The sequence below is a fragment of the Chiloscyllium plagiosum genome, unplaced genomic scaffold (assembly GCF_037043375.1).
Source record: "Chiloscyllium plagiosum isolate Xiang-an unplaced genomic scaffold, Cpla_swu_hap1 HiC_scaffold_13, whole genome shotgun sequence".
Classification (NCBI taxonomy): Eukaryota; Metazoa; Chordata; class Chondrichthyes; order Orectolobiformes; family Hemiscylliidae; genus Chiloscyllium; species Chiloscyllium plagiosum.
In genome coordinates, this window is record NW_028270151.1 from 51,775,717 (window position 1) to 51,790,217 (window position 14,501).

Genomic DNA, 14,501 nt, shown 5'->3' on the forward strand with positions numbered 1-14,501 from the left:
TAGTAAAAGACAATAGCTTTGTCATTTTCCATCATCCATATCATTTGTGCTATCTTCCTCATTGACTGACTTATTGATCAAGGTGTTTTAGTGGACACAGCACCCATGCTAATTAAATTATTGATTCCAACTATTTTACAAGGTATAACCACTCCTTTCAAACATTTTAATGTATTATCATCTCCAAATCTGAAATTGATGGAACTCTCAAATTCCTTAACTTTGTCCTGATCCTTACTACTCAGAGTTTTGGTAGCATTTTAGCCAGTTCCAACGTCTAATATTAAGTTTGCAGTTGACACTAAAATTGGAGGTGTAGTGGACAGCGAAGAGGGTTACCTCAGATTACAACAGATGGGCCAATGGGCTGAGAAGTGGCAGATGGAGTTTAATTCAGATAAATGCGAGGTGCTGCATTTTGGGAAAGCAAATCTAAGCAGGACTTATACACTTAATGGTAAGGTCCTAGGGAGTGTTGCTGAACAAAAGAGACCTGAAGTGCAGGTTCATAGCTCCTTGAAAGTGGAGTCGCAGGTAGATAGGATAGTGAAGAAGGCGTTTGGTATGCTTTCCTTTCTTGGTCAGAGTACTGAGTACAGGAGTTGGGAGGTCATGTTGCAGCTGTACAGGACATTGGTTAGGCCACTGTTGGAATATTGCGTGCAATTCTGGCCTCCTTCCTATCGGAAAGATGTTGTGAAACTTGAAAGGTTCAGAAAAGATTCACAAGGATGTTGCCAGGGGATTTGAGCTACAGGGAGAGGCTGAACAGGCTGGGGCTGTTTTCCCTGGAGCCTCGGAGGCTGAGGGGTGACCTTATAGAGGTTTACAAAATTATGAGGGGCCTGGATAGGGTTAATAGGCAAAGTCTTTTCCCTGGGATCGGGGAGTCCAGAACAAAAGGGCATATGTTTAGGCTGAGAGGGGAAAGATATAAAAGAGACCTACGGGGCAACTTTTTCACGCAGAGGGTGATATGTGTATGGAATGAGCTGCCAGAGGAAGTGATGGAGGCTGGTAAAATTGCAACATTTAAGAGGCATTTGGATGGGTAGATGAATAGGAAGGATTTGGAGGGATACGGGCTGGGTGCTGGCAGGTGGGACTAGATTGGGTAGGGATATCTGGTCGGCATGGACGGTTTGGACTGAAGGGTCTGTTTCCATGCTGTACATCTCTATGACTCTATGAAAATACTCTGCCACAAGCATATTCATCACTAACCTGAACTTCTTGTAACCAATACACCACCCTCTCTTTCATCTATAACACCATATTCTTCCTCCAAAACTTTCATTTCATGTTAAGTTTTGAATACTCGAGTATACCATTTGGGACTGTTCGTGGCGTGCTTTGAAACACACTGATACAATGATTGACTACAACCTGAGCATTTGTAGGGTTCATTCTTTTTCTGTAAATCCCAAATTCTCTTTGCTTTTCAAAATGATCAATAACCTTTGTGTTTTCATGTACCATAAGACCATAGCCTTAGGAGCAGAAGTAGGCCATTCAGCCATCAAGTCTACTCTGTCATTTGGTTGGATCATGGCTGATCTGGTAATCCTCAATTCTACTTTCCTGCTTTTTTCCCATATCCTTCGATTCTCTTAGTGATTAAAAATCTGCCCAGAATATACTTAATGGCTCTACAACTCTCCGCGGTAAAGGATTTTTAAAGATTCACTACCCTCAGAAGAAATTTCTCCTCATCTCTGTCCTAAATGCATGAACTCTTACTCAGAAATCCTGTGCTTTGTTCCTAGACTCTACCAGAGGCACAACAGCGTTTCTGCATCTAACCTGTCAAGATCCCTAAAAATCTTACGTTTCAATAAAGTCACTTATCATTCTTCTAAACTCTAATGACCGCAAGCTAAACCTACTCAACCTTTCCTTATAAGACAGTCCCTCCATACCTGTTATCAGCCTAGTGAACCTTCTCTAACTGCTTCCAGTGTCAATTTTTCATTCCTTTGATAAGGGACCCAAAACCGCTCTCAGTATTCCAGTTGTGATCTGACTTGTTCTTTGCACAGTTTTAGCAAGAGCCTATTTTTGCACATAATTCACTTCAAAATAAAGGCCATAAAATTCCATTTGCCTCCCAATCACCCACTGAGCTTATATGCTAGCCTTTTGTGATTTATGCATGATGACTCCCAAATCCCTCTGTGTGATAGCTTTCTGCTGTTTTTCTCCATTTGAATGATATTCTAATCTGTTCTTCCTACTAAAATGCATAATTTCACATTTTCACACATTATAATACATCTGCCAAGTTTTTGCCCACTCACTTAACCTGTGTCTATTCTCTACAGACTTTTTAAGCCATCCTCGCCACTTGCCTTTCCACCTATGTTCATGTCGTCCCCAATCTGGTCTATAGTATATTCACTTTCTTCATCAAAGTCATTAATATATATTGTAAATAATTGTGGCCCCAGCAGCGATCCCTATGGCTTTCCACTAGTTACACTTTGCCAATCTGAAAATGTGCCCATTATCCCAATTCTGTCTTCTATTAGTTACCAAATCTCTATTCATGCTAATATATTACCTCCAACACCATGGCCGCTTTCCTAACTGAATAGCTTAAAGTGTGGTATCTTATCAAACATTTTCTGAAAATCCAGATATGTCCCCTTTATCTATTTGCATGCTATTTCCCCAAAGAATTCTGATACATTTATCAGGCTTATTTTCTGTTTTGCTAAATATGCTGAGGCAGGAGTATGTCAAGGCTTGGGGCCTTTTTTGCCAGCAGTGGGAGAGGGCAGAAGCGTGGATGCCAAAGCCAGGATCCTTTTGTCATTTCTGAGGGACGCTCAGATAGGGAGCGCTGAGGCCTGAGAGCCATCTGTCAGGAGTTCTGTCTGTCAGAACTGGGGTATGGGGAGATGTAAGATATGTTGTGTGGTTTAGGAAAATACAGGTTCCTAGGTGTGTGGAGGAAAGAAACGCTGCAAAAGATTTGAGGGGTAAGAAAGAAGGAAGTGGCGGGAGGAAAGATTCTGAAAGGCGATGTGGGCAAAGGGGACACTAGTGGCAGTAGGGATAGAGGGGTAGACTGAAATAGGGGACAGGCGGAGAGACTACAAGAATATATCTGTAGAGAGGCTGCAAGCGAGAGCCGGTAGCTAGTGGAAGGGAGACTACAAGTGATGAGAGGAAAAGCAGGTTGTATAGAGAGGAGACCAAGAAATCTGCAGCTGAGCCAAGAAAATTTGAAATCACTTAGGCAAAAATTCCTCGCAAATGAAGATGGAATTTCCATGTACTTCTAGTGTGTTTTGTGACTTTTCATTTAATAAGAGTTGAGCATTACTGAGGATATTTATAAATTCATCTCATTCTGCTTTTGTGTGAGCCTAAGTAACCCATACATCAACACAAATACAGAAGGTGATGTTCATATATGACTACATCACCTTATGAATAAATTGGAATGAAAATGAGTCCCTGGAAATAAAATTGCCCCCGAAAATCAAAATGTAGCCGAGAAATTCTCAAGAAAACTTAACAAAAAAATTATTTTGTGCCCTCGTGCATAATGGCCTCCTTCTGTGACATAATTGTTTCTACATTTTCTAAATATTCTAAATATCTGAAATGCAGAAAAAGCAAGGATATGGGGAGAGGGCAAAGGAGTAGCATTCTGTTATTTGTTCTTCAGGAGGGCCAGCAAAGGCATAATATTTCAAATGGTTTTCTGTGCTGTAACAATTCTATGATTGATTTAGAAGTATCAAAGCAATGCCAAAATAAAAATCTCAATGACCCAGTATTTCTCCTCAAAATTTCTGCAGGCTAAGTTCTCAGATTCAATCTTTGGACTGTTTGTAAATATACAATCTTAGCTAGGGTTCAGTGTACCCAAGCTTGATTGATCAGAATTCCTCGTTTTGATCATTACCTATTGACAACATACAGTTCAAACCTGCCTTGGACAAACATTTTATTCACTCTCCAATAACACCAGACTATCTGCAGGCAATAACTAGCCAGATCCTATTTTCAGACTGGTGGACACATAACCTAAAGGATTCTCTCCCAAACCATAATGTATGGGTTTTGCTGAACTTGCATGCACCAAACCATTTTTCTTGTTTATAAAGCATCATGTAGTCAGTCTTTCCTCCACTGTATTCTAATCTCTAATCTCCAGCTGTTTAGCTTTATTATCAGCAAGGGAGATTGAACTTTACTACATCATTTAAGTTAGCATATAAACAATTGCATTGACGGAAGACAGATAGCATAGAGTTTGTAACTTGTGTTCAGCAAATCTTGCGAAACAAGACAAAAATATGAAATTTACAAATACAGCTTAAATTAGTTTGGACACTTTGGATGACGCCCTATATTTAGTGAAATTATCTGCAATGGTTTAAACTTCTTATGTACGTAAAACCAAATTGTAGTTTTAATTGATTTTAATGAATGAAAGTTACCATAGTCCCAGACAACCATAGATTACTCTTTCATTATAGCGAGATCATTGTTGGTGAGTTTAACTTGAGTGTTGCCATACCTCAGACAAGAGGTGAGGTTAAGAAAGCAGAGTCTTCAATGTGACCTTCGCCTTTCTGAAAATTAAACCCATACTTTTGGTGTCATTCTGCATTATAAATCAACCATGCAACCAGATGAGCTAACCAAGCCTATAGTGCCCCCTGTCCTAAGCTGCTCATAGTTTCTCCAAACAGGATATCTGCTGTCATAAGGAGAAACAACAGAGTTATAATGATGTACAGCACAGAAACAGACTTTTCGGTCCAATAGATACATGCTGACCAGATATCCTGAATTAATCTACTCCCATTTGCTGGCATATGGCCCATATCCCTCTAAACCCTTACTATTCATATACCTCTTCAGATGCATTTTAAATGTTATAATTTTACCAGCCTCCTCCACTTCTTCTGGCAATTCATTCCATACACACACCACCCTCTGTGAAAAAGTTGCCCCTTCAATCCCTTTTAAATCTTTCCCCTCTCACCTTAAACCTATGCCCTCTAGATCTGGACTCCCATACCCTGAGGAAAATACTTGACTATTCACCTTATCCATGCCCCTCTTACAAACCTCTAGAGGTTCACCTCTCAACCTCTAAACTCCAGAGAAAATAGCCCCAGCCTATTTAGCCATTCCCATCTATCTTAAACCCGCCAACGTCCTTGTAAATCTTTTCTGAATCCTTTCAAGTTTAACAACATCCTTCCTAAAAAAAAAAGACCAAAATTGAACACAGTATCCTAACCTGGCCTAACCAATGTCCTGTGCAGCTGCAACATGACTTCCCAATTCCTGTATCAATGCACTGACCAATAAAGGCAAGCACACCAAATGCCTCATTCACTACCCGGTCAACTGCGACTCCCTTTCAAGGAACTATGAAGCTGCATTCAAAGGTCCCTTTATTCGGCAACACTCTCCAGGACCTTCCCATTAAGTGTATAAGTCCTGCCCTGATTTGCCCTATCAAAATGTAGTCCCTCACATTCATCTAGGTTAAACTCCATCTGCCACTCCATGGCCATCTGTTCACAGTCAGTTCAGTGAATCGGTTCAGGGATCATAGAAGAGGATTTCGGCACGGTTTTGGATGACCTACAAGTTTACCTACAAGTGTGTTGGAACAGTCAGATTTAGAGTTAAGAAATGTACAAGTGAGAATTCCAGCAGCAGATGAGCTGAAGCAAAAATGAAGCTGGGCAATATTACAGAAGTGGAAATGAGCAGTCTTATTGATAATACTTATCTGTGGTTGGACGTCATTTTGGGGTCATAACAATGATTCGACCAGAGGGTGATAAAATTAATGGCTACAAACAGAGTATATCAGGGGAGCACAGACGATGCCTTCAATCTTCCCAGTATCTATTCGGAGAAAATTTATGGTCATCCAGTACTGAATATCAAATAAATGGAAATAGTGAACGTGTTGAGAGAAGTGATGGTGAAATCAAGCTGTGTGTTGTCAGTGTACATATGAAGACTGATGCATTTATAAATTGATGTACAATCTCATTTAAGCTTGTGATTTAGAACATCTGCCTTTGGAGCTGGACGATGTTCAGCTGTCTAAATTGAGCTACAAAGTAAATCAAATTCAGTGTTAGACTGTGGCCTGGAGTTCCCTCCTTTGACATAATTGAGATGTTAGATCCAAAAATTCCCCTCATGTTGGTGTCCATGTTGCTCTTATCAAGTTACTGCCAAGTATCTCAATCAATCTCATTTGAATACACCAAATTATAAAGTAAACATAAATTAGGTTTAACAATTAGAGCCCAAGATAAATGGCATACCCAGACATATATTGCTTCTTTACTTTTGAAAATTCAAGTTTCACTTCCTTCAAACTATTGTTAATGTACAAATGAATCTATAGCAATAGTTCATATTCTGTCCTTACTGTAAGATAGACGTGACAATAAAATCAAAATCTTGTACCAACTGAATTAAATGCTGAAATGCTGAAACATTGAAGTCAGTCTGATGAATTGATACATATGCATTGGTTTGTGGTCCTTTGCTGTTAGAATATTCAAAGGAAACTAACATTTCTACCCATTTGAAGTCTCATAATTCCTCCATTTGAAGTAACTAAGAAACATTTGCATTCAGTACAAATCATAAAAAGTCCATTAATTACATGATAGTTTTCCACAAGAAAATGAGCAATACTCATTTCGTATGGTTAATTGAAGAGGACATTAGATAGATTATACAATCACTCCCTGTGTCATTTGCACATTACTTACTCTTTAAAAATAGTACCAAGTATTTGAAGTGTGTAACAATATGGTATTCAAAAAATACAGCATTATGGCACACAGCAGATACAGATGATATGCTGACCACAGCAGCAGCTTTGTGATCCATTGATAGGTAGAAACTTAGCAGGAGAAAGACCATTCAGCCCATCATACATGTGGTGGATTATCTCTTTGGCTGTACCTTTATACTCTATTTCCATTCTCTGCTATTTGTCTGTATGCTTTTACATTCTTCATTATTATATGTGTTTTTCCTGATGGTTTATTGATTTGTATGCAGTAGCCTCTGTTGGTAGATGGTTCAGAATAAAAGCCAACAATACAGGTTAAATCCCTGCACCAACTGGACACCAGACTCGTCATCTTACCCCATGCTTGTGGTGTAGTTATCCTCAAGCTATATAAAACTAATTGTTTCTTTCTAATGGAAAGTGATGCCTATGGCCCTTTTGGGACTATGGCTCCTTATAAATAGTTGCCCATTCAGCATGGATAAAATATTTGATTCCATCTGATGAATGCTCAAACAAATGTCTTAGAGCTCTCATTCACAGAGTAAACCAGCTGAATTGATAATGCCACAATTGTATAAGTATGAAGCAGCTTCAAAAGTGTCAGTATAACTCAAATCTTGGATGTCAGTTTGAGAACAACTCGTGACACATCAAAGTCAACTGTTCAAAGATTTCTTTTGAAATCTTACAATAGTTTTCAATGTTAGACATTTATCTTTAAATGTTAAGAAAACACAAGTTTCTAAACATATTTTACAAAATTAAAGATTAACTGCTTGGAAAACGCAGGAGCAAGAGTAAACTATTCATCCATGCAAGCTTATGCTGCCATTCTCTGTGTCCCTCAGCTCCATTTACTTAACTGCCCTTGTTCTAAATCCATACTTTTCTCGACAAGTATGCTTTGTCTTGAAAATTTCAATTGACCCAACAAGTTCTATTTTGCTTTGGGTTCTCCACAAAAGGAAGTAATTTCCTTGCAGCTAAATCTAATATAAAAAAACCTATTTATCATCTTAATTATCTTAAATGCATCAAGTTAATGACACTTCAATCTTCCAAACTCAAGGAATTCTAAGCCAACTGTATGCAACCTGTCCAAATAATTTACAATATAAATTCTGGTATTATTTTGAAGAACCTGTGTTTACTCTGTTCAGTCTTCAATGTTAACAGACACTGTCATTCTGCATTAACTGATTTGCCCAAGTGACCTTGGACAGTTTCTGTCTCATTCCATTTAATTCAACTTTACCCAAATCTTAGAATCATAGAAGCTATTTTGCATTTTCCCTTCAGAACATTATGTTGAACAGAATCACTTTGTGATTATTTATTATTAGTTAAATGTTCATGTGCTATTGTGCTGTTACCTAAATCTAGCTGATTACACATCATTAAATCCAATACAGCATGCCCTCTTTTTGGTTCCTGGGCATGTTTCTGCAGACAACTATCCCGAATGCATGTTAGAAATTCACTATCTTTCTATCATTCTAGTCTGCTTATCATCACCTTTTTGAAAATTAAATGTCCCTATTTAAATACAAACTCTGCCTTTACTGTATACATATTAAATTCTTACATTTATAGCACTTTTTACAGTTGCCACCAAAAGGCCTATTCACAACTCTTACTGCAGTTGAAAGTCCGGTTCAATTTCTTCACTTTGCCTATAACTTGCAGTCTGCTTAACTTTTCTAATATGCTCATTTATCATTGAAGCGATTTTGTCCTTAATCACAAAAGCCATCCTTCTCCCTCGGCAATTTTTTCCTATCTTGCCTGGTGTATATAGTTCTTACTGTATTGCATGCCTCAATCATGCTACTCTGTCGTACCCTCCAATGTTGTGCCTTTAATTTATTCTTTTTTTTCCCATATAATTCTCATATCTGCATAAATAGTACTTACTTGGACCACATAGTTTAACCTGTCCATCTGCTCTAAAGTTTTACTCAGATGTTACTTCTTTTTCTCTCCGGTTTAATTATTCAACATATTTGCTCTTCCTAAGCTCTACAGTTGTGAATGAGAAAATGACAATTAAACAAAATGCTGGAGGAGGAGTTTCCACAAATATCCCCATCCACAATAATGAAAGGACATCAGTGCAAAAGATAAGGCTGAAGCATTCGCAACAATCTTCAACCAGCAGTGGACGTTCCATCTCAGCCTCCTCCACTGGTCACCAGCATCACAGATACCGGTCTTCAGCCAGTTCAAATAACTTCACATGATAACAAGAAATGGTTGTAAGCACTGGATTCTGCAAACAACATTCCAGCAATAGTACTGAAGATCTGTGCTCCTGAACTTGACGCAACCCTAACCAAGTTGTTCAAGTACAACTCCAACTTTGGCATCTATCCAAGAATTGTTTAGGTATGTCCTGTATACAAAAAGCAGGACAAATCCAGTCTAACCAATTACTGCCCTATCAGTCTATTTGATCATCTATAAAGTGATGGAAGGTGTCATCAACAGTGCTATCAAGCCGCACTGCTTAGCAACAGTTGTCCAGTTTGGGTTCTGCCAGAACCACTCAGCTCCTGACCTCATTACAGCCTTTGTTGAAAATTGGACAAAAAAGTTGAATTCTCAAGTTGAGGTGAGAGTGACAGCCCTTGACATCAAGGCCCGCATTCGACCAAGTGTGACATCAAGAAGCCCTAGTAAAACTGAAATCAATGGGAATTGGGGCAAACTCTTCCCTGGTTGGAAACATACCTGGCATAAAGGTTGTTGGATGTCAGTCATTCAGCTCCACGACGTCCCTGTAGGAGTTCGTTAGGGCAGTGTCCTCGGCCCAACCATCTTCAGCTGCATCATCAATGATCTTCCCTCCATTAGAAGGTCAAAAATGGGGATTTATGCCGATGATTGCACAGTGGTCAGCGCCATTTACGACTCCTTGGATACTGAAGCAGTCTATGTTAAAATGCAATAATACCTGGACAATATCCAGGCCTGGTCTGAAAGTTGGCAAGTAGTATTCGCACCACACAGATGGCAGGCAATGACCATCACCAATAACAGACAATCTAACCATTGCCCCATGATATTCAATGGTGTTACCATTACTGAATCCCCACTATCAAAAAAAGGTCTCCAAGATGTTGGCAGCGTAGGACTCTTGAGCCAGAGCTCATCCGTTTCTTTTCAGTTTTTCTCTCTCTCTTTTTTCTTTTCTCCTCCTGTCCTTGGATGGTATCTGCAATGTCTGGGGTGAAATGTGGACTCCTAACCTTGATGCAGATGCATACTCCCAGCCTCAAGATGAAGCGTAGCACTGTTATTCTGAACTCCTATTTCTTTATTTTTCTTAGAATTTGTACTTAAAAATGTGTACCGATGGCACTGAAAGTGGTAACTTGTAAACTTTTCACTGTACTGGTGACATTAAAGCCAGTTCATGTAATTCTTGCATCCATACTCTGGAAACATCTCCAGCAACTCATGATGACCAACTAAAATGGTTACCATTAAGTGTATAAGTCCTGCTAAGATTTGCTTTCCCAAAATGCACCGACTCCCACAGCTACCTGGATTACTCCTCTTCCCACCCTACCTCTTGCAAAAATGCCATCCTGTATCCCCAATTCCTCCGCCGCCGCCGTATCTGCTCCCAGGAGGACCAGTTCCACCACAGAACACACCAGGTGGCCTCCTTCTTTAGAGACCGCAATTTCCCTTCCCATGTGGTTGAAGATGCTCTCCAATGCATCTCGTCCACATCCTGCACCTCTGCCCTCAGACCCCACCCCTCCAACCGTAACAAGGACAGAACGCCCCTGGTGCTCACCTTCCACCCTACCGACCTTTGCATAAATCAAATCATCCACCGGCATTTCCGCCACTCCAAAAAGACCCCACCACCAAGGATATATTTCCCTCCCCACATCTTCCCGCCTTCCCCAAAGACTGTTCCTCCGTGACTACCTGGTCAGGTCCATGCCCCCCTACAACCCACCCTCCCATCCTGGCACCTTCCCCTGCCACTGCAGGAACTGCAAAACCTGCGCCCACACCTGCTCCCTCACCTCCATCCAAGGCCCTAAAGGAGCCTTCCACATCCGTCAAAGTTTTACCTGCACATCCACTAATATCATTTATTGTATCCGTTACTCCCGATGCGGTCTCCTCTACATTGGGGAGACTGAACGCCTCCTAGCAGAGCGCTTTAGGGAACATCTCCTGGACACCCGCACCAATCAGCCACACCGCCCTGTGGCCCAACATTTCAACTCCCCCTCCCACTCTGCCAAGGACATGGAGGTCCTGGGCCTCCTTCACTGCCGCTCCCTCACCACCAGACGCCTGGAGGAAGAACGCCTCATCTTCCGCCTCGGAACACTTCAACCCCAGGGCATCAATGTGGACTTCAACAGTTTCCTCATTTCCCCTTCCCCCACCTCACCCTAGTTCCAAATTCCAGCTCAGCACTGTCCCCATTACTTGTCCTACCTGCCTATCCTCTTTTCCACCTATCCACTCCACCTTCCCCCCGCCCCCAACCTATCACCTTCATCCCCTCCCCCACTCACCTATTGTACTCTATGCTACTTTCTCCCCACCCTCACCCTCCTCTAGCTTATCTCTTCACGCTTTAGGCTCTCTGCCTTTATACCTGATGAAGGGCTTTTGCCCGAAACAGCGATTTTACTGCTCCTCGGATGCTGCCTGAACTGCTGTGCTCTTCCAGCACCACTAATCCAGAATCTGGTTTCCAGCATCTGCAGTCATTGTTTTTACCTATCCTCTAAATTGTCAAGGTTGCTTGCTTCAATTCCATTATCACACATTTACAATCCCACCTCAGTTAATCTGCTGCTGAATCCTTTATAACCTTTACTCGAAATATATTTATTGCAGTGCTGCAAACCAGCAACCCATCATGCTTGAGCTTGCCCAAAATCTTGGACTTATCCAAAACTCTAATGTCCATGGCCTAACTCTCACCATGTTCTGTTCACCTCTCCTCTTCACAGTCTAGTAACAGTTTGATTTTAAAATTCTCATACATTTAAACCTCACTGTAGCCTTAGCACACCAAGTCTCTCTGTTACCTCCTAAAGCTCTAGAGTCTAATGAGATGGCTGCACTCTTTTAATTCCAGACCTTATATATCCCCAATTTTCTTCACTATTTTAGATTCAGGTGCCTTAGCCCTAAACTCCAGAATGCCCTCCCACCAAACCGTTGCATTTGCATTCTATCCCCCTTTCCTTAATACTTAACCATTTCACAAAGGTTTTTGTTCATCGATGCAAACATCTCTTCATGTGGCTTGGTGTCAAATTTTGATTGATAATTTTACACAGTGAAGCACCTTTTGGAGATTTTAACACATTAAAGATGCTACCTAAATTATAAAGATGCTGTCTCAGTGGAGATGGGTTTGAGTGTATTAGTGCATGAAGGTAAGTATGCAGGTACAGCAAGAAGTTAGGTAAGCCAATGGACTATTAGCACTGATGGTGAGGGGAAATGAATACAAAAGTAGGGAGGTTATACTTCAGTTATACATGATATTGGTGAAGCCACGTTTGAGCTACTGTGTACATTATTGGTTTAATTTTTAAGAAAGAATGTAAACACATTTGAAATGGTTGAGAGAAGATTTATTAGATTAATTTGTGGAAATAGCAGGCTGTCTTTTGAGGAAAGGTTTTACCTGTTAGGCTTGTATCCATTGGGGTTTAGGAAAGTAAAAGTTGACTTGATTATGATAGATCCTGAGGGATCTTGACAAGTTGCACATGGAAGGAACAATTCCTCTTATGGGTGAATCTAGTAGTAGTGGCTACTGTTTCAAGATAGGGGGTTGCCAATTTATTAAGGCTGACATGGTGAAATTACCTGCATCCCACGAAGAGTAATTGCCTAACAAGGACTTAATGCATCAAGAATTAACAAGCTGAAGAGGTGGTATATGCTGAAATTGCACACATTCAAAGTTTGACAAAGACAACAAGCAAGAATTTTTCAATTCATGGATGGGGTACTTGAGACAGAAAACGGTCTGAATAGAGTGCTGTGCCGGAGTGAACAGAAGAACCAGTTAAGATGTTTAACTCTTAGAAGGAGATCTATCAGGAATAGAAAAACAGAACTGTCCTACAGCCCTTGGATACATCTTTCAAGACTCTTTGTTATCTTGATTTTACATTAAATCTACTAAGACTTTGCTGTTACATGCTGCCTTCAACTCAAAACCAGCAGTGTCCTCAAAAGATCCTTAAAATCCAATAAGAGGAAAGGTGTTCCTCATGGCCAATATATATTGCAGCAAGGCTCTAAATCACTCAAAGCCACCTCCACTGAATTAACTTTGGGATGACCTGAAGCATTTCTGAATACGCTAAACATCTCCAGCAACTCATGATGACCAACTAAAATGAGCGAAGGTTCATTGGGATGACACAAACACAGGCAGCCATTGATCTTCCAAGTAACATCTGCTCACACATGTCAGAGTCTGCAGTTTGTACATTGAACTTTTCAGCTAACTCAGAAGCCATCAGCCAGAGTGGGAGCAAATCATCTCCAAGACAGAGGATTTGCTTGAGAAAGACTGATGAGTATTAGTTAATTTGAGTTCACATGGTGCATCTGTTATATTTAATGATTTGTGTTGTAAGTTACTTCAGCTAAGAATGCACAATGTTGCCCATGTATTATGGTATCATATTTCATTTTTACATTGTTTTTAACAGACAAAAGTTGCACTAAGGAATCAATCTCTGGCTTTGGCACTGATTCCATGGGAAACTGACATTTCACTTACAGTCTTTTCACTTAATATCATGATTTTCAAGAACACAACCTCAATTTTAAGTAAGAACACCCTGTAATCAGATCAACAATGGTCTTATTGACAAGCAGAGAAAACTCAGGGGGCCATGGCCTGTTTATGCTCCTATTCATTTGTTCATAAACGAGCTTATCTTGTTGTTCAGTCTCTTTCACCAGAACTGGGCAGAATACCAACATTTGACTAGTGCAATGAGCCATCTAAGTATGGCTTTGTAATTTGTTTTGATTCATATTGTACAGTCTGTGAATTTGAATGGAAAAGATTAAATTGTCTTATAGAGTTGGAGTAATTATTAATAATTATAGTTCTATGTTGCAGTTGCTAATATAAACTCTATTATTTTGCTTTGCATAGCTTTGTAGTAAAGGAGCAGTTCTAGGAAATCCATTTTATGCATCTTATGAAAAGATTTCAAGTATTGCCAGTTTTATCGAAACTAAACTTGTAACCTGCTATCTGCGCATGAGAAGACCAGACCTAGCTCTTAATCATGCTCACAGGTAAAGCCTATTGATTGTTATTGAATGATATAATTACATCCCTGAAAGAATTGCTGGACCATTTACCCTGAGCACCTTTAAATTATTGTAGTTTTCTATCGAAATCGACCATTTGTCATAATAACCAAAATGTGTGAGTCCTGCTCCAGAATATCTCAAATACTTTGAGCAGTGTTGGTACCCTTTATTTGAGAAAAGATATTATTTCATTGGATGTTCAGAGAATGATTACTAGAATGATCCCCACTATGAAATGATTGTCTTATGAGCAAAGGCTAAACTGGTTGGGTCTCTGTTCATTGGAGTTTAGAAGAATGAGAAGTGATCTCATTGATGCATATAAAATTCTTCAGGTTCTTGACAGGGTAAATGCCAAGGA

General features: G+C 40.0%; 1 protein-coding gene across 1 annotated transcript in view; it reads left to right on the forward strand.

Moving 5' to 3' along the window:
- LOC122555930 (spermatogenesis-associated protein 16-like) overlaps positions 1-14,501 on the forward strand; it is a 122,197-nt gene that overhangs the window by 14,412 nt on the left and 93,284 nt on the right. The window contains exon 2 of the mRNA XM_043702210.2: positions 13,977-14,122. Coding sequence (XP_043558145.1) covers positions 13,977-14,122 — 146 coding nt within the window. The remainder of the gene's footprint in view (positions 1-13,976; positions 14,123-14,501) is intronic.